This window comes from Chelonoidis abingdonii, chromosome 1 (assembly GCF_003597395.2).
Source record: "Chelonoidis abingdonii isolate Lonesome George chromosome 1, CheloAbing_2.0, whole genome shotgun sequence".
Taxonomy (NCBI): Eukaryota; Metazoa; Chordata; order Testudines; family Testudinidae; genus Chelonoidis; species Chelonoidis abingdonii.
The window spans coordinates 329,745,184-329,767,583 of record NC_133769.1 but is presented as its reverse complement, the minus strand read 5'-3'; the positions used below and the strand labels follow the sequence as shown (position 1 = coordinate 329,767,583).

Genomic DNA, 22,400 nt, shown 5'->3' with positions numbered 1-22,400 from the left:
CATTCCATTTGCAATTTTCATATTCAAAGCATGCCACGCATTCATCTTTCCTGCAGATTAGTTTGCAATCATAGGTATAGCAGGAGACCAGTGAGCCAAACCTTACAGAACAAACTCTGACAAAAAAATGTGTCTGTAGGAGGAACCACTTCTAAAAACTTGCTTCTTCTGCCAAACCCAGAAATGCAAACCCACGATAATAGGCAATATTGTCACTTACACACCCTCCCCCCACAAAAAATACAATGTTCTTCTGGCAAAATTTAGCCCATAGTTAAAAATAACCAAGTGAAATAAATATAATAAAATTCTTGGAAATAAAGTCCACTCAGTGGTGAATTTCTGTTGGTTATCTCTCCAACTCATTTTTGAACAAATCTTACCCCACTGAATAGCACTTTACTACATGAGTAACCCCATTTACTTCAATGGACTACTTGTAGAGCAACGTGCTATTCAGTGTGAGTAAGGGTATCAGGTTTTGACCTAAGTCTGTGGAATCGTATTTCTTACCAAGCCTATTCTCTAAGCATAGAGTTGCTAACTCTCTGGTTTTGCAAGTTCACCCAGTCTGGAGTGGTGTATTTTACAGCTAATCCTCTTTTTGGAAACACCAATAGTGGACAATTTAGCTTGTCAGATGATACCATCTTCCTCTTTCTTACCACAAAATGGGGGGAAATTTACTATAGTTTCATTTTAAAAGATTACTCCTGAGAGCCAAGTTCAACTACAGTTTATGTCTAAAGCCTAGCAAGTGATTATACAGTATATCTTAAATATATTTTTAAAATGTCATTGAATGGGAAATGCATCTGAAATGCCCCAGGGGGGATGAAAAGCTTGTACTGAATTTATGTCATATTAAGTCCCATGAATTTATGCTATGTTAAGTTGAGAACAGCAATGTAGCTCCTTCTAGAGTGTACCATCAAGTTTTTTAAAAAAAAAAACACTCAAAAAACCAGATCCCCTCCCAATTAATGTTTTTGTTTGAAGGCTGTAACTCTATTTAATTTGAAATTTCCTCTTGCTGTGCCAATTACATTTTAAACTTCTTCCTGTGAAGTTTTAAAGTGCACTGTCTTATTTGACACACAGAGTACTATTAAAACGGCCCAGAGCGGGATAAAAATGTTTTTCTTTCTTTAGTATCAAGCACCTGGCAAGTAAATGGAACATTTCTGTAAAGCCTTAAAGGCTATTAAAGTCACTCCTCTTTTTCCCTGGGGATTCAAAACCCACTTATTTTTATTTCCTGTTTTAAACCTATGAAATTACATCACTTTTTTCCTTTGATTTAACATTTTGCAGTATTTTTCCACATTGTTCCTTAGATTTTTAACCCACTAATAATTAAAACCGCTGTTCTGCTAGACCACCAGAGATAGTGGGAGAGGAGATGACTAATATTAAATTAGTCTTGGCAATGGGGGAAGAGCACTGATTATTTACAGTAAGTCATATAACTTAGGGTAATTCAAATTAAGGTTTTGCTGATGTGAATTGCTTTGGCTATATAGGCCTTTGGGCTAGCCCTCTCAAACCCTGGCGGAGGGGGAGCGGAGGAGTGGAGCAATCAGGGTTGGATTCTGGGTTTATAGGATCCATGTATTCAAAATAATATGGCAAGTATCTAAAACTAATAACTTTATTGAAATAAATTATAATGTGGGAACTCAACAAAGGGGTTAACAGCTACTGCACATATACTTAATTCTGAAGTGAGATGAGTATTTGGGAGGAATAACGTATCATCAAAATGGATGGATGAGCTATAAACACCCAGTGGACACATGACACCTGGGGTCAAATTCATCCCTGCTCTAACTCCACTGGCTTCATGATGAATGTGGTCCATTGTGTTTAGGAGGCAGGATCATTGCATTTGAGTGGTTTTTCTATCATATTGCAAAACACCTACAAACAAAGAGGACAACCCACTTCCCAGGCTCCCAGAACCATATGGCCAAAGCATGCTCAGCATTTAGAAGAACTAGAGAAAACATCACAGGATGCAGAAGGGATGGTTTAAGACTGAAAGCTTCTACAACTGATAACTATTTGGAATAGCCTTTGGGAGAAGCACAAAGAGAATACTGTCTGGCTGGAAAACTGAGAAAGTTCTGATGTCTGCAGTACTAAGAGTAGCTGCACTTGGAATAAGTATCAAATCACAGATGGAAAAGACCTACAAGGGGCATCTCGCTCCAATACAGGACTGCTATTGTTTTGCCATCTAATACCTCTACTCGGGTGTGCACGTATTGGTCAATAAATTAGACTAAACTATATTATTCTGGTGTATGGGAGCATTCATTTCTCTTACCAAGCGAATCTCCTCCCGGAGTCCAAATACATTTTCTTGTCCACTCAGAAATTGTCACAATACCTTTTGCGCCCTCACGTTCCCCCATAGGCCAAACTACACCGACACAAAAAAATAAAAAAAAATGTGCCCCTCCTGAAGCTACACAATCTTTCTGAAAGCCTAAGAATGATGCAGCCTTACTGCTGTGCAAAGCAAACCCGGATGGTCTTTATATTTTTCTTTACTGGGGCTCCTATTTCCTTCCTTCCTGAGAAGTCATGACATGGGGACATGTTTCTAAGGCTAGATACACACATGGACCAAATTCTGATGTGAAGTAATGAGATAAATAGTGGTGTAAGTTATATATCTCATGGGATGGTCACAAAATGGCTACAAGTGATAACGTAGTATGATTTGTGCTGATTTGGTTGTAGAGGTGCAAAACAGGAGGTTACTGTAACTGGAAGTTCTTCAAGATGTGTAGTCCCTACATGTGTGTGCATGCGCACCATGCACCGGAAGATCTTCCGGTGCATGGTGCGCATGCACACACATGTAGGGACTACACATCTTGAAGAACGTCGTATCGCATGTGCACCACCCATGGCATCATGTTGCAGATGAGGTTATATGAAACTGTGCAGGATGACGCCCACTCTTTCATCCTCTTACCACCAAGCAGTGTGGACTACAGCAGAGGAGATGGAGTAGTGGGTGGTGATGGTATGCATGGAACACTATGTGGCTGCCTGGAAGAGGTCATGCCAGTATATGTCTACAAGGAAGATGGAGATGGCCATCTGCGCCCATACTGAGTGTGCCATAATCTGGTCAGATGGTGGGATGTTAGCACGTAGCACACTTGGATGCAGGCAGAGACCCACTTTGAGATACACTGGAAAGAAAGGGCTTGAACCCAGGGTCTGTCCACAATGGCCACGAAGTGGCATGGAGAGGCATGAAAGGCATAGGCTCTGTCGAGGTAGAATGCAAATGCAAGGCGGGCACCAAGCGAGTGTAGGGTTCTGTCCACAGGAACAGCATGTGGCTTAGAATGGAAGGTCAGGAGGTGAATAGACTGGTTGAGGTGTAAGTCTGAGACCACCTTTGGGAGAAATTTGGGGTGAAGGCATAAGGAAACCTTGTCCCTGTGGAAGACTGTATAAGGGGCACTGGCCATCATGGCAGCCAGTTCACTGACCTGCCGAACAGAAGTGATAGCCACAAGAAAAATGACCTTCACGGAAAGGTGGGAGACAGAGCAGATGGACAAGGCCTCAAAGGGGGGGCTGGTGAGAGCAGAAAGCATTAAGATTGAGGTTCCAGGAGGGGGTGGGTACAAGCATTGGCAGGAAGGTTTTCAGCAGCCCCTTCAGGAAGCAGGTAGTTATGGGATGAGGCAAGTGCTGGTAGTAGTGAAAGGCAATGATGCCAAGCCCAGAAGGTGAAATGTGTCCATTTTGCTCTGTAGCATGCTCTGGTGGAGGCACATCTATTGTACATAAGGATGAGTCCCACCAGCGTCAAACAGGCATTGTCTGCATGCAAGCCCCATCCAAAAAGCAGGTGGTGAGGCGAAGGGGGCTGGGATTAGGGTGGTGGATTTTGCCCCGGTCCTGGGTGAGGAGATCCAGGAGCAAGCGGAGGTGGAGCAGGGGGACAGGTGGAGAGCCAGAGGATGGCCCCTGAGTCCCTCAGGTTGTGAAGCCTTGTGCCTGTCTGCACAGAGAACTGTGAGGAGCCTTCAAAAGGGAAATCCTGGATACATTGCTGGACTCATGAGGAAGTCCCAAGAACTGGAGCCAAGAGAAATGCCTCATGGTGACAGCTCAGGCCATTGTCCTGGCTGCCATGTTGGCTGCATCCAGAGCCACTTGGAGATTGGTCCTGGCCACAATCACCTTCCTCCAAAAGCACAGTGAATTCCTGCCTCGAATCTAGAGGCAGAGAGTCTTTAAACTTGGCCAGGGAGTCTCATCCAGGGCCGTCCTTAGCCATAGGCAGAATAGGCAGCCATGTAGGGTACCACTCTGCCTAGGGGCACCACTCTGCAGGGAGCCCAGACAGATGGGAAGCAGTGGAGCATGTAAGAGCAGGGCTGCTGGGTCCTAGAGAGAGCAGAATTCTGCACAGTCTGAGGGAGGGGATTCGCTGCTGGGGTCTCTGGGAAGGGGAGGGGGTATGGGTTGGGGAAGGAGCTCACCTGTGAGTGTGACTCTTTCCCCCCAGCTGAGGTGAGGTGAGGCAGGCTCCTTGGCTCTGGAACCAGTATCCTTTGTTGTCCCCCATAACATCCATTCTTCTCCCCCCCTGCCCAACAGAGCACCCCACTCCCCCCCCCTCTCTCTCCCTGCCCTCCTCTCCCCCCCCTTCCTCCCTCTTTTCCCTCCCCTCCCTCTTTCCTCCCCTCTCTCCCCCCTCCCTTTCTTCTCCCTCTCCCCGCCCCTCTCCTTTCTCCCCCTCTCCCCCCCCCCTCCCCTCCCTCCCATCTCCCTTCCTCTCTCCCTTCCCTCCTCCCCTCCTCTCTCCTCTTCTCCCCCCCCCTTCCCCCCTCTCCCCCCTCTCTCCCCTCCTCCTCCCCCTTCCCCTCCCCTCCCTCTCTCCCCCTCTTTCTCACCCCTCTCTCTCTTACTCTCCCCTTCTCCCTCCTCCCTGAGGAGGCAATCCCTCTCTCTCTTCCTCCCGTCTCCTCCGTCAGGCTGGGTTGGTGAGGTGCTGGGGGATAGGTGGGGAGAGGATTGCCGGCTGGCTGCCGGCTGGAGAATGAAAGTAAAGTAACTCACTTCGCTCGCAGCGAGCCAGGATTGGAATGTCAACACAGCGGGCTGGTGGGGTTAGCCAGGATAGAGAATTGGGTAGGGGTAAGCAGAAGCCCTATATAGGGACAGTTCCCAATTTGGGGTCTTTCTCTATATTGGCTCCTTTTACCCCCACCCCGTCCTGATTTCACACTTGCGTCTGGTCACTCTAGGTGGGTAATTGGTTCCCTATATAAGACAAAGCCCCAGAGTGACAGGACGGGCCTATAAATCAGGACATCTGGATTTGCACCCTAGCTGGAGCGCCTCTCCCCTGGGCTGGCAGCTGCCAGGCAATCCATCTCAACGGGGGGAGCTGCACAGGCAGGATGAGCGCGTAGCGTTGTCGCGATGGGTGACTCTGTCTTAGATCAGATGCACTGTGCTAAATTCACCACGGTCCGTAAGGCTGGTGGTGGTTGCCCACTGGCGTGTGATTGAACCAGGGTTGCTGCTGCTTGTTGCCACTCTGCACCCCAAAGAGGTGGATTTTGGGGTCTACTGCAGCTGTTGGACGCAACCTGAGGGAGCGTGAGCCAAGCCATGAAAGCAGTACTGTGTGCCATTTAGATGTCATTTAACAACCTTTGTTTGCCTATGATATATTTCTTGTAACAATCCTGAATCCAATTTCAATATTTTTTTTAAAAAAAAAAAATCAAATCTACCACAAAAAACAGAAAATTAAAGTTTGTTGACAATTATAGTGACAGGTTTGGTTTGAGGCAGGAGTGGCCCAGTTTCATAGAAAGAAACAAAAATGTTTGACTGAACTTTCCTAGTAGCCTGTTACCCTGATAAGAGTGCCCTCCAACAACTGTAATATCTCGTTCGTCTGACTAGTGTATAAGCAGGGGTCGGCAAACCTATGCAAACACGTGCCAAGATGCACGTGAGCTGTGATTTTGATTGTATGCAGCGGCAAGGCTTGAGCGGCTCAGCCCCATCACTGCTCTGGTGGTTCTTGGTCTGCTGCCCTATTGCAGCTGGCATACCCCGCCGGCCCACTCAGCACTGCTGCTGGTCTGGGACCAGGAACCCCAGGTCATGGCAGCAGGCTGAGCAGGTCGGCTGGAACCACTCTAACCTCTGTCAGCTCTGGGGTTCCTATTCACTTCAGCTGGCATGCAGGCTGAGGTGGCGTGGCGGGCTGAACAGGGCCAGTGGGGGGTTGAGAGGCTCGTCTGCTTGCCAGGTCGGGGGTGCCAGCAGCACTCAGCCTACTGCTACTCCGGGTTCCGCTGCTGGCCCTTGCCAGTCATGAGCACCAGCCTCCGCCCCACTGCTCGCTCCTCCAGCACTGGGGTGAGCAGAATCCCAGGCTGGATAGCGGGCTAGGGGGGGTTGGCGGCCGGGATCCTGGCCTGGCAGCGAGTTGTGTGTCAGAACCACCAGACCAGCAGCGGGCTGAGCAGGTGCGGATTCCTTTGTCTAGGGTTCCAATCAGTAGCACCCACTTCAGGCCTGCTGCCAGCTCTGGTGTTCATTTACTCATGGCAGCTGCCTGAGCAGACCGGTGCCAGGACTATTGCCAGCTCGTATTCTACGAGGTGACATTTTAATTCTTCTCTAATTCTACATGTCTACTGTGAGTGTACATTCTATTGAGTGATTACCATGCCAGCTCGTATTCTACTGACAATTCCTGTAACAGTAGCATCAGGAGAACGGAGTTTTTCAAAACTAAAGCTCATTAAAAACTATCTCCGCTCTACAATGAGTCAGGAACGCTTAACTGGTCTTGCTATTCTTGTAATGGAACAAGACACGACTTTGTCTTTGTCATACGATGATATTATTACTGATTTTGCAGCCAAAAAGGCCAGAAAGATTGCTTTTAATTAAAAACAATCTTTGTTTCAATATCTCTTCATATAAATTTCCAATAAAATTTTGACAAATTAAAAAAATTATATTATTTGCATCATTCTGTCAAATCAGAATTTTTTCTGTAGTGCTACTTTTTTAGTGCTAGTCCATCAGCATTACAGTGTGCTTCATTAAGTTAAACTGGTTTTAATAACTTGAATGTGGCAAGTTTTCCAATACTGTAAGCTTATGTTTGTGTTGCTAAGAAAAGATCAGGCACAGGGGCACCAGTTTAATAATCTCGCCTAGGACACCATAAATCCTAAGGACGGCCCTGGTCTCATCGATTGTAATTGTATCTCCCCAGCAAAGCTTGCTGGTTAGAGATATGCAGTTGAAGGCTACCCATTCAATAAACCTCTCTCTCAAACAGGTTCAGTTTTTTTGCGTCTCTTTGTTTAGGGCTAGCATTCATCTGGCCCTGCCTATCCCTCTTGTTGGCTGCTAACGCAACCAGAGAATCCGGATGTATGCGCAAGTACAGATACTCAAACTCGCTTGCTGGCACATAATATTTCTTCTCTGTCCTCTTTGAGGGGAAGGGGGGCAGAGAAGAAGCAGTTTGCCAGAGGGCCTTGACCAGACCCGTTGCAGACTCGTTAATGGTAAGGCCACTGTGAAGGAAGCTGCCACAGCCAGAATGTCAATAAGGCTGTGGGATATTTCCTTAAACTCCTCAATCTCCAGCCCCAGGTTAGGTGCTATCCTCTTCAAAAGGTCCTGTTGGGCCCTGAAGTCAACCTATGGAAGTGAGCTACTGGACCCTGAGATAGCCTTGTCTTTTCACACAATGCACAATCACCCTGTGGAACTCCTTGCCAGAGGATGATGTGAAGGCCAAGACTATAACAAGATTCAAAAAAGAACTAGATAAGTTCATGGAGGATAGGTCTATCAATGGCTATTAGCCAGGATGTGCAGAGATGGTGTCCCTAGCCCTTGTTTGCCAGAAGTTAGGAAAGGGTGACACGGGATGGATCACTTGATGATTCCCTGTTCTGTTCATTCCTTCTAGGGCACTTGGTATTGGCCACTGTCAGAAGACAGGATACTGGGCTAGATGGACCTTTGGTCTGACCCAGTATGGTCATTCTTATGTTCCGAGGAGGAGAAGGAGGCGGCTTGCACTGAAGGAGGGGCTCCTTCCTCTTTCTCAGCCTCAGTGATGTCCATGGGAGCCACATCTTGGATGTTAGTACTGGGGTCAGTACCAGAGTCAGGGTCCAGTGCCGAGCAGGAAGGGATGGTAGCCCACCTCTCTGAAACCACCGAGTATGATCGATGGGAGGGAGGACCTGGTACTGGGGGAAACCCCCAAGAGTTCCAGTATGGCCACTGCATAGGCCAGTGAGTCATTGGCCAGGTGCTGGCTGAGGTCTCATGACACATAGGCTGGGTACTAGTAGTGACTTTTAGGCTGCACATAGGTTTCCCCTTCGGACTCTGATGAAGAGTTCTCCCTTGGTGATCACGCTGGAGTGATATCCCACTCTGCCTCCATACAGTGCCGAGGGACTGGGGACCAGCGGTGGACTGGAGATGGCCATGATGAGAGGATTGGTCTCAGTTTGCCCCAGAGGGTGCCGGGGGTGCTTGGTGCCAGGAAGGAGTTTGATGCTTCCTGATCATTCCTGCTCCCAGTCATCGGAGCCAGCAGCTATCCCACTGGAGTCAGGGAGATCAGGAATGATAGTAAATCCCTAGCCACTGCAAAAGCCTCCAGAGTCAATGGAACAGTCAGACCGCTGGTACCACAGTGGCTTCTGGGTGTTGGCCGAGGGTCCTGCACCAGACTCAACACTGGGCAGAGCTGATAGTGCCACCATGGGACTGGGGGTGGAGGAGTGGCCCAGCATAGGTCACACTGTGCTGCCTTCCCCAGGATTGTCCTTTTTCTGTACCATCGAGCACCCTCTATCAGTGCGCTGCTTTTTGTGCTTCTCCTTGACACTGGAGATGGTGAATAGTGCCAGGAAAAGTGTGGTGCCGGAGAAGGGATTCGTATCAAAGCCAAAGTGCTTGGTGTAGAATTGGAGCGACTTGGCTCTGAGGCTGGTCTGAGAGTGGCTTCCATTAGGATAGCCTTCAGCCTTATTTCTCTGTCCTTTCCGGTGTGGAGTCTAAAGTCCCAACAAATCTGGCACTTGGCCCTCACATGCACTTCAAGTAGCTGGAGTGCAGGTCACTCATGGGCATATGTTTTCCACAAGAGGCACAAGGTTTGAAGCCAGGGACTGGGGCATGCCTGGCCTCTCAGGCAAAGGGAGTCCCTCAACCATAGGGACTATCTACACTGACTATTTACACTAACACTAATTACAAAATCTATGTACACTAAATATTATTTATAATGGGAATAATACTGTGCTACCTCCTAGGAGTGTTCTGAAGATAAAATATTACAATGATGAGCAACAAAATATCCCATGAGGAACGTGAGTTTTGTGTTCACTGCAAAGTTTGGATGGTGTGCAGTAAGTAAGGCTTAAGACTAGAGACTGAATGATGAGCACACAAAGAAATATTGAATAATGCCCCTTTCAGTGAGGAACATTCAACCTGTGCACTGAATGAGGGGTTCTGTGATAGCATGTAATCATGTAATTAAAAACTACATCATATAACGCATACACACGAGGGGTGTGATGGAGTCCCCAGGGTGCAACCTGGACTGTGGAACTGCTGAGCCCTCCAAAACCAACCAGCCTGGGTATTCCTCACACTGCGATGCTGATGCCAAGCTACAAACCTCTGATAGGCACTGCACTTACACAGACATCCACAGGCAGGGAGATTCCCAACCGTGTTACATGAATGATCTCCCAACTCCCCCCAGCTCCCTCATCTTGCACCCCAGAACTGAACCATCTTGTTCCAGTCAAAAGCTGGGCCACTGTCAGTTCATTACCTAGTTCGCAACTCCAACAGAAAGGTAGTGGACGTTCAACAGCTCTTGTTAACCTGAGCTGAGATTGCCCAAGCTCTTCAAACAAAACACACTGTTTTAGGTAAAATATAAAACAGATTTATTAACTACAGAAGGACAGATGTTAAGTGATTATAGGTGGTAGGCATAAAGGTCAGAGATAGTTACCTTAAGAAAATAAAAAGTAAAGATGCTTTCTAAATCCTTAGCTTTTAGTCTGAGCAAGAGTTGAATCAAACAGCTTTTCTCACCTTGACAGATGGTAGAAGCAGGTTACAGTTCCTCAATACACAGACTGGACCCTTTTCCAGCCTGGGACCAAACTCCCTCAGTTCAAAGTCTTTGTACTCCAGTTGTTGATCCTTCCTTAGATCTTTCCTTTCCCTACTGCTTCCCCTCTTCCAGACCCTCTCACTGCTCCATGCGCTGCCCCCACCCAAAGCTCCCATTGGCTGCAAACAGTGGCCTGCAGGTGAGGGAAGTGTGAGGAGCCCCCTGCCACCCCTGTGCCTAGGGGCCACAGGGACATGCCAGCCACTGCCGGGAGCCGCCTGAGGTAAGCTCTACCCAGCTGGAGCCCACACCCCAACCCCCTGCCCCAGGTCGGAACCCCCTTCTGCACTACAACTCCCTCCCAGAGCCCACGCCTCGCACTCCAACCCCTGCCCCTGCCCAGCCCTGAGCCCCCTCCTGGACCCCAAACCCCTCATCCCCAGCCCCACCACATAGCCTGTACCCCCCAGCCAGAACCCGCACTCCCTCCCACACCCAACCTCCCTGCCAAGCCCTGAGCTCCCTCCCACACCCAAACTCCCTCCCTGGAGCCTGCACCCCACACCCCCTTCTGCACCCCAACCCCCTGCCCCAGTCCTGATCCCCCTCCCACTCTCCGAACCCCTTGGCCCCAGGGAAATGAGCCCCCTCATCCCCCCAAGCCCCTCATTCCCAGCCCCACCCCAGAGCCCACTCCCCCAGCTGAAGTCCTCACCTGCTCCCACACCCCAACCCCCTGCCCCAGCCTGGAGCCCCCTCCTTCACCCTGAACTCCACATTTCTGGCCCCACCCCAGAGCCAGCACCTCCAGCCAGAGCCTTCACCCCCTCCCACACCCTAACCCCCTTCCCCAACCCAGTGAAAATGAATGAGGATTGGGAAGAACAAGCAACAGAGGGAGGGGGGGTGGGGCCTCAGAGAAGGGGCAGGGCCTTGGAAAAGGGGCAGAGCAGGGGGAGGGGCAAGGGTGTTCGATTTTGTGCTATTAGATAACTGGCAACTCTACCTTGAACCCTGGTCTCTCATGTGAGTGGCCAAACCACTGGGCTATTCTGGAGCAGGTCTCTCTCAAAGTCTCTCGTTGAAGCTGTTCCACTTTGAATAAACACACTTACATAGGCACTGGGCTAGAAATACAATGACTAGTCTATAGTCTAGTGGCTAGCACGCTCTCCTGGGAGATCAAGGTTCCAGTTCCTGCTTCAATTAATATTTAAGTTTTTTATACAAAGTGGAATAGTTTCAGCAGGAGAGACAGGGCCCCTACTTGAGAATATTCATAACCCAGCAGTTAGGGCATCTCACCTGCGAGGTAGGAGACCTGGGTTCAAGTCCCTGCTCAAGTCAGGCAGAGTAGGTATTTGAAACGGGACCTTCCACATTGCAGGTGAGTACTCTAACACCTGGACTAGCGATTGGGTGGAAGGGAAGCATAGGCACCTCTCTCCACTCAATGTGTGTAAGGCCTGGTCTGGTCATTACTCTAAGAGGGCCTGTGAAAATGCCATTAGATGGGGCACTGCAGGCGAGATAGGTGGGAGAATGCCCAGGTTGAGGATCTAACTGGCTTAGGCATGAGGTAGGTGCTACAAAGCTGAATGGCCTCAGGACTTAGGTGGTGGTATGTATGTGCACCAGCAGAAATCCAGATGCCTGAGGGACTTTATCAGTGGAAACAGGTGCCTACAGGGTTAGGCAAAAACTAAACAGGGGTTCTGAGGATCTAAATTTTGGACTTAGGTCCTTAAATCCCTTTGTGGATCTAGCCCTGTGTGTCTAAGATTTGCCGCTCAGAAACCAAAGTACCTCAAATTAGAGGCCAATTCTGAAAATACAGGTCTTAATTTTGCTGTTTCTTTCTGCCTCCATCTATAAAATGGGGAAATATTTTCCCAATTACCAACAGTATTGTGGGAATTAATTAGCTAATATTTGTAGGCTGCTTTGAATACAAATGTGAAAAACTTTGCACAACAACTCCTACCATGCAATCAGACTCTGCCCCCCACTTACAATGAAAGTATTATCAAATATTACCATACTACTTCTACAAGGTATTAATGGAAGTATTCTGTATATTAACCTTCAAAACAATAAGGAGGGAAATTTCTTTCATTACTCTGTCTTCTGAGTTCCCTTTTTCATCCAAAAAAGACCCAATGAAAACAGCCTAGTAGTACAAACACTCATCCCCTCAACTCTTCTGTTTTCATCAAAAGATTTAAACCCAGCAATGTAATTTTCACAGCGTTCTGTGATTACAACACAGAAAAATGCTGAACACTAAACCCTGTCAGAGCTCAAAGCCATAGCAGGAGACTACTCAGCAGCAGAACATCATAGATGGCTACCCTCTAGGGAAGGCCATGCAAATGAATTACAATCTAATAACATATACTATTGGGGTTTCTGTACCTGCTAAGATATTTAATATTGTTTCCTTGCCTCTCTGTTCAGCTCTGCTTAATGAAGAGCTGCCATACCAAGTGGAGGCAACTTCTGGCTATTTAATTCCCACTGCTTAAGCATGATCACAGGTATAACATCACAGCTCCTGTTCTTCAGTGCCTCCTATAATCAAGGGGTCAGGGAGGCCTGTTTCCTCATTATCTCCTATCACTTTATAAAAAGCTATCAGGCTCAATTTGGGGAAAAATCTGCATAATTAAAAAGCATTTCTATTTTAGGGGAGAATCCTGTCTGTTTGTCTGCAGCCATGACATTTTCTATCTATCGTTTAAATACCATGCTCATCACTATAGAACAATTTTTGAGAACCAAGATAATTCCATTACTGGGGGGCATTCAAGACACGGAGAGTCCATGAAAAGGGTATGCATCCCTGGGGCACTGAACAGGGGCTTGTTCTGTCTTCTGGCTGCAGGATTTGGCGTTAGCAGAGGGGAGAAGTAAAATCCAAGACTACACTGATCCGCCAGTCACACAAAGTCCTGCAGAGTGTGGGAGGAGCGGGGCATAGCTATGGTAGCTACAGCAGCTGCAGCAACCACAGAGAAGCCATTAGAGAGGAAATATTCCTTGCACTCAGCCCTTGTGGGATATTCCCAGTATGCAGCCCTGCCTCCCAATAATTGTTCCATAACAGATAACTCACAACTGTGTTTGAATAAACAAGCGACTTACAGCAGACAGCTCAACTTCTCTTAAATATTAACTTGTAAGTTGCCTTCTTTTACATTTCCTGCATGTGCTGTAAGCCTGAAGGGGATAAATGGCAGGAGAAGACGAAGAGTTACACCAGCTCCACACCAGCTTCTCACTGGAGAAAGTCCTGACATTTCTTACCTGCAACAGATGACTGCCTTACAGGACAGTGCTAGGTCCAGGAAGCACTGCCGGACTTCAAACGAGAGAGCATACTTCAAAGTCTGGCCATCAATAATGAGAGCTATATCATTTTCTTTCCCCAGTGAATCGCCCAGGTTTGTACAGTGATGGGTCAGGGTTGCTCTTGTTGCCTAAAGTACAAACACACATGAAAAAAAGAAAAAAATTGTTTCTTTCCAATATACTCCAGCCATCTCTCTAAACCAGCATTAGCATCCTTGACACATTCTTAGATTCAAAGGTGGGTTGGAATAAATGGAGCCTGGTGCTTCCATGGCTTTTGCCACTGCTTCCCCCTCAAAATATTATGGATTTTTTGAACGTCCTTCCCACTGCCTACTCCAAAAAACACCTACATTTGGAAAATGCTTTGCAATCTACTGTTGAAAAGGGCTACATATTTATTATTGTTTCACTATCTTCCCAAATGACTCGATCTTCAGCTCTTAACCTTTTCCTCAGATTCTTGAGATAGGAATCGCAAAAGTGCTTACACTGGCCTCTCTTCCCATTCAAGTCAGAGTTTTACCATTGACTTCAGTGGAAGCAGAGTTAGGTGAGTACTGAACATTTTTGAAAAATGTTAGTTTCTCAGGACCAAATTTTCAAACATGTGCATGTAAGTTGTGTGTATTCTTTTGTGTGTGCAAAAGTGCACACAGTTTTAAAAATAGCCCTCACTGACTCATTCCTTGTTCACGCTCTCTCAGGCCACCAGACTTGGATAACAAAGACTTTAATTAACCCCCACTAAAGCATGGTACTTTGATAAAGAAGATGCTCAGTAACTGACCACTTATTAATCTACTACCAGATTCACAGTTCTCTTGATTTTTTTTTGAAAATCGACGGTTATGAATTGTTTCACCAGATTTACTCTAACAAAACAGCTCTCCAAAAGTGTGTCTACATTATCTACTGGTTTGTTCAAGTTTTTGGAGAAGGGCTTTTCTGACATATTTGTAAAGTAAAGGAACAAAAATTGCCCATGTATCCTGGAAATCTGTGGGGGAAGGACTCTTCAGAGGCTGGGGCAGTCCACTGGTATGGTGTTTGCTTGCATGCTTCTCCACTAGGCTCTCCTTTAGAAGCAAAGCTGATTTACTCCCTGCTTCCTGGTAGAATGGCTCAGCATATATTTGGTCTATCCAGGTTCCCAGCTGAGAACACAGATGGTAAAGCTGAGTGCCTGATATGCAGCATGGACTGCACTGTTATTGCTTTTTTTGAGGATAGGATGGGGCTTCCCTCGCAGCCTGTAGCCTAGAAGGAAGGACTCAGAGTCGCCAGCTCTCATGATTTTGTCATGAATCTCATGATAATTATTCCTTTCATTAAAGCCCCAGCTCCTGGAGTCAAGTGAATATGTGATGATTTCAGTCTTCATCGTTCAAGAAAAACTAAGTTTCTAGCCTTTGTATCTGTGGAGAAAACTTCCAAATGTGATCCCAGTGCACCCTAAAGGCTCAAAAAGCATAAGGCAAATAAAAATAAAACCAAATCTATTATCTGTACATAATCTCATGATTTTAAAGCCAATCTCATTGTTTTTGGTGAGCCTGACTCATGATTTTTGAACATTTGGAGTTGGAAGTACTGATGGTTTGCTGCCTCCATTGCCTCCAGGGGGCTTTCTAGCACCAACTGCATCTCAGATTTTCTGTAAGCAAGGTCCATTCTGGTATGATCTCCAATACACAGCACTGCAAAACAAAGTATCCTTTTTTTGCTCATCCCAGAGCTATGAAAACCTGGTGCCAACTTAACTGTCAAATATGTGTCTCAGTGCTTAGATGTGCTTCCTTCCTTTGTATGCTGGTCTACAGGAAAAGGTACCATTTCTCTCTATCTAATACGAACAATACTGGAGAAGGATTATATCTGTCAAATGAAAATACTATATTTATGTCTCATTGTAATCCATTCATTGTTTTATGATGCCACATTTCTCTAAGGAGAGCTACAAATCCACAAGCAGTTGCTGAGTGCTGCATTTTCAATTTGCATCTCTGATTTAACAGACAGATGTAAAAAAATAAATGTAGCCAAACTGCTCCCTACAGACTACACATCTGCTGGTACTGAAGAACACAAATTACTCCAGTTAAGTTCAGCATTACCATACAGTCAGGATTTCACCTACACATTCACCTTATGGGATAATATGGCTTTGTGGTTGGGGTTAATCAAAACATATGTGTCGCAGCCCTAAGGCCTCTATTCTAACATGGTGTCTGTATGGCCAATTGTCGGTCATCTAAAGGTCACGCTAGTACTGTGTGCAACACCGTGGTGTGGTGTGCAACATTATAGTGCTGTGTGCATTTTCCCGCTCTTTTTGCCTGGTCTCCTAAGGGTCAGGCTAGTGCTGTGTGCATAATACCAGCATGCCGTGAGCAAAGGAATCCAATCTGACCAATTGTAATTCAGTTCAAAAGGTCAGATTAGGGTTGTGTACAAAACCATGCTAGTATGCTGGGTGCAGCTTCTAGTAGCTTCTAGTGCGCCATGTGCAGATTCTATCTACGTAGAGGGCGCCAGCTCAGAACCTGGAAGGTGAAGGAGCTAGGGACCAATCAGATGCTGACAAGTCTAAAAGAGCCTTTGAATAAAACCATGCCTCGTGCCAGAATCTGCAGTGTGGTATCCACACACTGACTGAAGGATCTGATCAACTCTTCAGCCAGGGATCTCCTCCGGATATAGCCGGCTTGGGACGTGACACTTATTTTTTCCAAATTACCTTCTACGGATTCGTTATGCTTCTGGTGTCTGTAATGATGGTCATCTGCGCCTGGAATACAGTATTTGCATTCTAACTTCTGTAAATACTCTGTGTTTTGCTTAGCCTCTTCTCTTTCTCCCTCCCCCCCATATTTGGTACAGAACTGTATATATTGTTGTTATTTGGTGTAAAGTTGTGCATATACAGTATATGAGAGCTGAATTGCTGTAATGGTTGCTATTCTGTTTAGTTGGTGTGTTTTATAGTATTTGGTCAATATGCACACAGTTCGTTTAAGTTGGTGTATTTATTTTAATTTTTTGGGAGCAGTTAATTTTGAATTATTTGGTTCCTTGTTAATGAATGTAAATAGATTGCTTCAAGTTGTATGAATGTTCTTGTTCTAATCGTACTGCTAGTTGGTAGAAGTGCTCCTCTCCAGCCCAAGTTGTGATTTTTTTTCCCTGTTAACAAACAGCCACGTAGATTTTTTTTTGAATTTTCAGTCTGTCTGGGTTTTAATTTTCCTCTCTCAGTTAAAATTCACCCGAACCCGCATTAGGGTCGGACAATATGGAGACCAGAACATCCACACTTTTGGAAGATGGAGACATCCCAGCAGACCAGTTTTCTACAATAGGAGGTAAAATCAGTAAGACTGCATCTACGCTACAAATTCAACTGAGGGTACGTCTACACTGCAATCAGATGTGTGACTGTAGGACATGTAGACATATGCAAGCTAGCTTTGGTCCAGCTACCTCAGATAACAATAGCAGAAAAGCCACAGCAGCTCGGGCATCAGCATTGACTGGACACTTGAGTACATACCCAGGTTCCTGGGCTGGCTTGCATAAACTGTACTACTGCCTATGCAGTGTGCTGCCACAGCTTCATTGTCACTAGCTAGATCGAAGCAGCTCAGGTATGTCTACATGTGCTAGAATTACACCTCTGATTGTTGTGTGAACATACTCTGAGTTAGGGGCTCAGGTACATCATAGAACACCATTGAAATCAATGACTGCTTAAGTGTAAATGAGGGTAGAATTGTCTTCTATCCCTATTATATATGCTGCAATGTTTTCTCATGCATGTTGCCACCAAATAAATAAAAGAACAATGACAGAAGTACGAGGGGGGGTTTATGTATTATGGATTCTTCACTTCCTGTCCTAAACTGTTGCTAAGCTTCAGTGCACTGTGAAAACAGTTGACAAGCTTCATCCTACAGGCTGGTGTGTTTTAGAGATGAATGAAGTGATTCATGTGTATAATTTATACATCAGTTTGTTGTAGAATGCTGAGAGGTCCTCTTGGATGAAAGATGAAGAATAAATGTAAGACAGTCATCATTATATGCATACAGTATACACATACTGGCAACCACTATGATATTCTGTGGGATTGCTGAGATTTTCAAGTTCCCAGCTAGACAAATAGATTACAAATGTAAATTTCTTCAATATTCTGAAATATCATATAAATCATTTTCTATAGGGATTTCACTTTCCAACTGAAGGCCATTCTATATATATGTAAACACATTCATTACCACACAGTTTGCCAGACTGCTAACAATCCTGCAGAAAAGGAAAATGCCTGCATTGCACTTTAGAACAGTTTGATACAAAATGAGGACCTCTTCTATTTCACGGATTTTGCCATAGAATCAAATATGCTTATAATATAGAGGTTTATCATCTTTTTGGGTTAGTGTAAGATTCACATATTTCACTCCTGAGATGCTTAACTGAACAGGACAAAAGTTATTTCCACAGCAATCTAAAACAGATACAGCCATGCTACCATTAGTAATGAAAATCTATTCTGGGGTTTTGTTTTTTAATTTTGTTGCAACAAATATGTGGCAACACTAATTTTCAGGACTTTGGCTTTGGCATAATTTATGGCTAAAGCCTGAATCATTTTTCAAGTATGTCTACATGTGCTAGAATTACACCTCTGATCATCGGAGCCCTGGGTGCATAGGACCCCAGTAACAAGTGAGTGTTGAGAAAATATGAAATAGGTCAATGCTATACTCAGCTGATGTGGCAACTCATGGTGTTGGATGCCATCACATGGTCGAGAGACGTATATCTAGAACACATCACCGGACATCAGCAATACCAGGAGGAATGAGCTAGAATGCTGATGAGAAGCGCAGTCAGGAAAGTAACTGATATACTTCCCTGATGGATTGTATTTTCTAATTGGACAACCCACCTGTCATAAACATACAGTTCAGAGTTAATTTCTCTTTTTCCTGTAAAGGGTTAAGAAGCTCCCATAACCTAGCTGACACCTGACCAGAAGGACCAATAAGGAGACAAGATATTTTAAAATCTGGAAGCGGGGAAAAGTCTGCTGTCTGTGCTGTGTGTGTGCTTTTGCCGGAGACAGAGAAAGAAAGAGCCAAACCACTCTCATAGGGTAGCAAGTATTTACAGAAGGAATGTATTAGATTACTTTTATTTTCTTGTTTGTGAGTTCTTTTGCAAATAAAAGGGATGATAAATTTGGGTTCTTTGTGTAATTTTAAAGTTTTGCCCAGAGGGAAACCTTCTGTGTTTTGAATCTGATTATCTGTGAGATTATCTTTCATTCTAATCTTACAGAGGTACTCCTTTCACCTTTTTTCTTTAATTAAAATTCTTCTTTTAATAACTTGATTAATTCTTCATTGTTTTAAGATTCAACGGTTTGGATCAGTGTTCACCAGGACTAAGTGGTGAGGGGATATTCTCAAGCCTTCCTAGGGAAAGGGGTGTAGGAGTTTGGGGAGGATTATTCTCAAGCCTGCCCAGAAAAAGCGGGTTAGGGACTTCGGAGATATTTGGGGGAAGGCAGAGTTCCAAGTGGCTCTCCCTAAATATTTGGTTAACACTTGGTGGTAGCAGCGTACTGTTAACCTAAGCTGGTAAAAGTAAGCTTAGGGGGTCTTTCATGCAGGTCCTCACATCTGTACCCTAAAGTTCAGAGTGGGGAGGGAACCTTGACACTACTCTAAATTCTCAAATTACTGAGGGACAACCTTCAGTCATTGATATATGTGCTTTCCACAACCAACTCCCTGTATAATTTTTCATGAGTGATGTACCCAAATACTTGGACGCTAATATATAACTGTACTGTTAAATTTATTCATCTAAATTTGGGTTACTGGTGATTATGCATTATATGTATCTTATGACTTTTAAAACAAACCTTGTATTTGTGGATAATCTAAGAACTATACCCAGATGTACAGACACTCTTTTCTTAACCTGTGTATTGTATAATTTAACATTAGCTTTAATAAAATATTTACACTAGAAAGATTAAATGTAATAGCAATGGGGAAAGTGAGCATTTTGTTTATTTATCTGTGGATCTCTTTATTAATTACAATCTGTTATTTTGAATTTAAAAGGTTTACAAATTATTAGTAGTTTCCATTACAGCACCTTTTGTTCAAAGATTTCTAAGTACTTTTAAGAATGCATCTGTGACTTCAGAACAGAAAAACCTGCTGTTCATTCTATCTTAAATAAGGTTGGCCTTCTTTAGTCAGAAGAAAATACACCAAGGTTTCAAGTTCTATACTTTCACCAACTGATTATTTTCATTCACAACACTGAGGGACCTTGATATGACCTTCCATGGAGACAGATAGCAAATACACTATACTTAGTAGCAAGAGAGATATGGATGCTACATACTGTTGCTTGCTGGATGAGTGATGAGAATTGCCTGAAAATTAAGGCAGTATTTTGAGTCATCTCAAGTTCATAAAGTGCCTGCTTAGTTAGCGCCTAAATGTCAGTGATTAGGTCAACAATTTATACAAATAAAAATGACCTGAAGCTTAAACATTTCCAGAAGTCTTGCCAAACTGTACCAGCCAATTTGCTGAGGTAATACTACCAAGGGACAGAGACATCTGTCTCAAATGATTTCTGAATCTGAACTTATAGCAATCTGAACCATAATAAAAATTGCAGAGTAAGTAATTGCAGTATTAGCACATTTACATTTCTTTTTGTGCACACCTTTAATTGAATCTGAAAAGTGATGGAGAACAGTATTTCACAGTTCAAGGGCCAAATACATCCCTGCTGTAATACCACTGAAGTCAGTGGAGTTACACTAAGGGTGAATTTGGTCTTATGTTTTGAATGAACTTCTTGGAGGTTGTTAAAAGAGACTGGTAAACACAGCCTGTGACTGCATGTAACCTACAGGTAAGATTCAGGCATCCTTATTCACACTGAATAGCACCGGACTCTACAAGCAGCCCCATTGACATAAATAGCACTAATTGCAAGGTGAAGTACTGCTTAACATGAGTAAGTGTGGTACAATCTGGGCCTAATTCAGCAGTCTTTCTGAAGCTTGGGAAAGTAAGCAGTAGTGAGGAGGGCACACGGACCTCCTTGGAGGTTGGAAGTAGCATGGGCTACTCAGTGCCTGTCAGGGTTCCCCCCCACACACTCTGAACTCTGGGGTACAGATATGGGGACCCACATGAAAGACCCCCTAAGCTTATATTCTACCAGCTTTGGTTAAAACTTTCCTAAGGTACAAATTCCTTTCCTTGTCCTTGGCTAGTATTGCTGCTACCACCAAGTAATTTACACAAAAATTCAGGGAAGGTCACTTGGAATCCCTATCTCCCCAATATATCCCCACCAGGCCCCTTCAACCCCTTTCCTGGGGAGACTTGAGAACAACACACCAACCAGTTGCTTTAGTAATTTGAGCACAGACCAGACCTTTTGTCTTCAGGACACTGAAATCAATCAGGTTCTTAAAAGAAGAATTTAATTTATAAAGAAAAAATAAAAGAATCACACCTGCAAAATCAGGATGGAAGGTAACTTTACAAGGTAATAAAAAGATTTAAAAACACAGAGGATTCCCCTCTGGGCTAAGCTTCACAGTTACAAAAGCAGGAATAAAACTACCTCTGTAGCATAGGAAAATTCACAAGCCAACACAAAAGATAACCTAATGCATTTCCTTGCCCTACTCACAGTTTCTGTGGTTTTAGATGGATTATTCCAGGTATATTTTCAGGAGATGTTGTACCTGCTTGACTTCTCCCTCTGCCTGGAGAGGGAACAACACACAGAACAAAAAAAAAAAATCCTTCCTCCCCAGATTTGAAAGTATCTTCTTTCCTCATTGGTCCTTCTAGTCAGGTGCCAACTAGTTATTTGAACTGCTTAACCCCTTACAGGTAAGGCGATCCAGTACAGCTGCCAAGGAGGGATTTTATGCTATTGCTATTAAAAGTTGTTACCCTTCCCCCTATATTCATGACAGTGCCAATACCTGAAGTCTACAAGACATGCAGGGACAGTCAAGGGGAGTGAATTTATGCTCCTTATTCACTTTTATGCCCCTTCATGGCAGCATAGACTGGGTCACAAACTGGCCCTACAATACCCTAGTGAAGGCCATGATCTGATTTCACAACAGGGGGATATAAAAGAAAGACAATACACCGAGTAAAACATTTCTCTGGGAGAATTAGCTCTCTTGCTCCTAATTTAACAATAGGAATTGGGGAAGGGGGTTGGTCAGAAGGTAAAAGCAGCTGGGATGTGCAAGTTGACAGCAAAGACAGATGTGGTGCTCCTGAGTAGTCAGGCTGAAAGTAGAGAAAGAGTGGGGAGAGTAATGGCAGGAGAGATGTTCAGAGAGGAGGAAATTGGAAGGCATGGCAGAGCAGAGAAGGAGTAATGACACTGTTGGAAGAAGCGGGAGAAGAAAGGAGGGAGGGTAGGTGGAAGGTGGGTGGGGGGAGTCAGGTGGGCAGAATGCTGACTGTCTGAAAGAGCCTGCAATGCCATGCCAGCCAGCTGGGAGGAGAGAAGAGCTATTTAAAATGTGGCAAGAAGAGAGGAGCTTCTTCCCAGCTGGTTTTCTATAATCCAAGGGGTCCAGCACTCCTGGGGAACTAACATAGCAAATCAGAATTAAGGAGCCAATATCAAACTGGAACCAAAATCACAGGTTATACTGTCAAGTATCAGAGGGGTAGCCACGTTAGTCTGGATCTGTAAAAGCAGCAAAGAGTCCTGTGGCACCTTATAGACTAACAGACGTTTTGGAGCATGAGCTTTCGTGGGTGAATACCCACTTCGTCAGATGCATGTA

The 22,400-nt window shown here is 44.9% G+C and overlaps 1 protein-coding gene across 1 annotated transcript in view; it reads right to left on the bottom strand.

Moving 5' to 3' along the window:
* ATP8A2 (ATPase phospholipid transporting 8A2) overlaps positions 1-22,400 on the bottom strand; it is a 612,384-nt gene that overhangs the window by 356,101 nt on the left and 233,883 nt on the right. Inside the window, exon 25 of the mRNA XM_075061658.1 lies at positions 13,487-13,659. Coding sequence (XP_074917759.1) covers positions 13,487-13,659 — 173 coding nt within the window. The remainder of the gene's footprint in view (positions 1-13,486; positions 13,660-22,400) is intronic.